This window comes from Galeopterus variegatus, unplaced genomic scaffold (assembly GCF_000696425.1).
Source record: "Galeopterus variegatus unplaced genomic scaffold, G_variegatus-3.0.2 Scaffold4548, whole genome shotgun sequence".
Lineage (NCBI taxonomy): Eukaryota > Metazoa > Chordata > Mammalia > Dermoptera > Cynocephalidae > Galeopterus > Galeopterus variegatus.
The window spans coordinates 47,241-49,739 of record NW_007730659.1 but is presented as its reverse complement, the minus strand read 5'-3'; the positions used below and the strand labels follow the sequence as shown (position 1 = coordinate 49,739).

General features: G+C 41.0%; 1 protein-coding gene across 1 annotated transcript in view; it reads left to right on the top strand.

Moving 5' to 3' along the window:
• The window catches only part of SUN3 (Sad1 and UNC84 domain containing 3), a 42,171-nt gene that overhangs the window by 34,354 nt on the left and 5,318 nt on the right, over nucleotides 1-2,499 (top strand). The window contains exon 9 of the mRNA XM_008587809.1: nucleotides 745-912. Coding sequence (XP_008586031.1) covers nucleotides 745-912 — 168 coding nt within the window. The remainder of the gene's footprint in view (nucleotides 1-744; nucleotides 913-2,499) is intronic.

Sequence of the window (2,499 nt, the reverse complement as noted above, 5' to 3'; positions counted from 1 at the left end):
CACCACCACCACCCCATATTACCATCACCACCACCATCACCACCACCAGCACCACCACCACACCATCACCACCACCACCATGAACACCACCGTTACCATCACCATCTTCACTATCACCACTAACATCACCACCACCACCACCACCACCATCACCATCATCACCACCACTATCACCACCACCACCACCACCACACCATCACCAACACCACCATGAACACCACTGTTACCATCACCATCTTCACTATCACCACTAACATCACCACCACCACCACCACCACCACCATGATCACCACTACCATCATCACCATCAACACCAAAACCATCATCACCACCATCACTTCCACCACTTTTACCGCCGTCATCATCCCTGCTACCACCCACACCACCACTGTCACCTCCACTGCCACCATTATAGCCACTATTACCACCACCACAATGACCACCGTCATCACCGCCACCACTCATACCCTCCAGCTCCTTTTTAGCTGCTTATAGTCTAATTAGAGGGATGAAAGAAAACATGCACAGATGATAAAGGGCTCTGATTTAAGCATAAAGTGCTCTGGAAGAACCACCAAACCTAGCAGTGTCTTGGAAGTTTTCCTGTTTGATATGCATCCTGCACAATGCCTTTATATTATTAGCATAAGAGAGATCCGTAACCAGTAGTGATTAGCTGACCAGTATTATAGGGGTGGAGTCATATACCCAGATATGAGAATTAATTCAGTTGTTTCTTTCCAGCCAGATGTCTACCCTGGAAAGTGCTGGGCTTTCCCAGGTTCCCAGGGTTATACCCTTATCAAGCTTGCCAGGAAGATCATACCAACTGCTGTTACCATGGAGCACATCTCAGAGAAGGTTTCTCCCTCAGGAAACATCTCCAGTGCACCCAAGGAATTTTCTGTCTATGTGAGAAGCTCTCTAAATCTGTCATTCAGAATGGGTTGTGACAGAAGGTGGTTGGCTAGGAGTTAGCAGCTGGACTCTCGTCTTAACTGTGCAGCTATCTAGGTCTGTGCTTACTTCCGAGACCTCTGGTTTTCTCATCTACAGAGTGAGAGGGTTGGATCAGATGATTTCAATTACTTAATTTTATTTTTTGCTTTTATCAAATTATACATATACAATGAAAAATCAAATATTTCCCTAAAGTTTGTAATAAAACAGTGGTTCCTTGTCCCACTTCTCTCCACCTCCAATTCTCATTATCCCAAGTCTTCCACTCCAACAACTTTAGCTGCTTATTTGGGTATTTGCCCCCATATCTGCTTTTACTGTTATTTCTTGATGTTTTATCTGCTGACATCTTCCCATGGAAAATGAAGATTAGGTCTCTTCTGTGGTTTCCCTGTCCTCCGAATATGTTTACATCTTAACTTTTTTTTTCTTTTTTTTGATGACTAGCCATAATTTACAAAACATTTAATTCACCCATTTAAAGTGCACACTTCAGGGGCCGGCCGTGGCTCACTTGGGAGAGTGCGGTGCTGATAACACCAAGGCCACGGGTTTGGATCCCATATAGGGATGGCCGGTTAGCTCACTGGGTGAGCGTGGTGCTGACAACACCAAGCCAAGGGTTAAGATCCCCTTACCGGTCATCTTTATAAAAAAATAAAAAATAAAAAAATAAAGTGCACACTTCAGTGGCCTTTAGTATATTCACAGAGTTGTGTATCCATCACCATGATTAATTTTAGAATATTCTTTTGACCCCCCAAAGAAACCCCACACCCCTTAGCTGTCACTTCTCATCCTCCCATCCCACTCCCTCCACCCCTGGAAACCACTAATCAACTTTGTCTCTATAAATTCACCTATTCTGAACATTTATATAAATGGAATCATATAATATGTGGTCTTTTGTGAAAGGCTCCTTTCATTTAGCATAAAGTTTTCATAATGTTTGTAGCATGTGTCAGTACTTTATTTCTTCTGTTGCTGAATAATGTTTCATTGTATAAATGTACCACACTTTTTAAATCCATTCATCAGTTGATGGACATTTGAATCATTTCCATTTTTTGGCTATTATGAATAATGCAGCTATGAACGTTTGTGTGCGAGTTTTTGTGTGGACATTGATTTTTGTTTTCCTTGGGTATATACCTCTTGGAATCGCTGGATCACATGGTGAATCTATGTTTAATGTTTGAGGCACTGCTAGACTGCATATCTTTTTATTTCAATCAATATTCAGTGTTTTCATGGAGACTGTGAACTATATTGTTCTCAGTCGAGGCATAGAGTGTACTTTATACTATTTTATTTTCTTGCAAAATTTTTTGAAGTTTCTGGGAAAACAGTTGCTTCATTTTTTATTTAATTTGTTTAGTTTTGTATATGCCTATCATTAAATCATTTCTAAACTCTTCTTCGGAAGTGTAATTATCCTCCCATTATGTTAATTCATGTCAGATAATTCACAAATTTCCCTTTCTTTTCTTTTCTTCCTTCCTTCCTTCCTTCCTTCCTTCCTTCCTTCCTTCCTTCCTT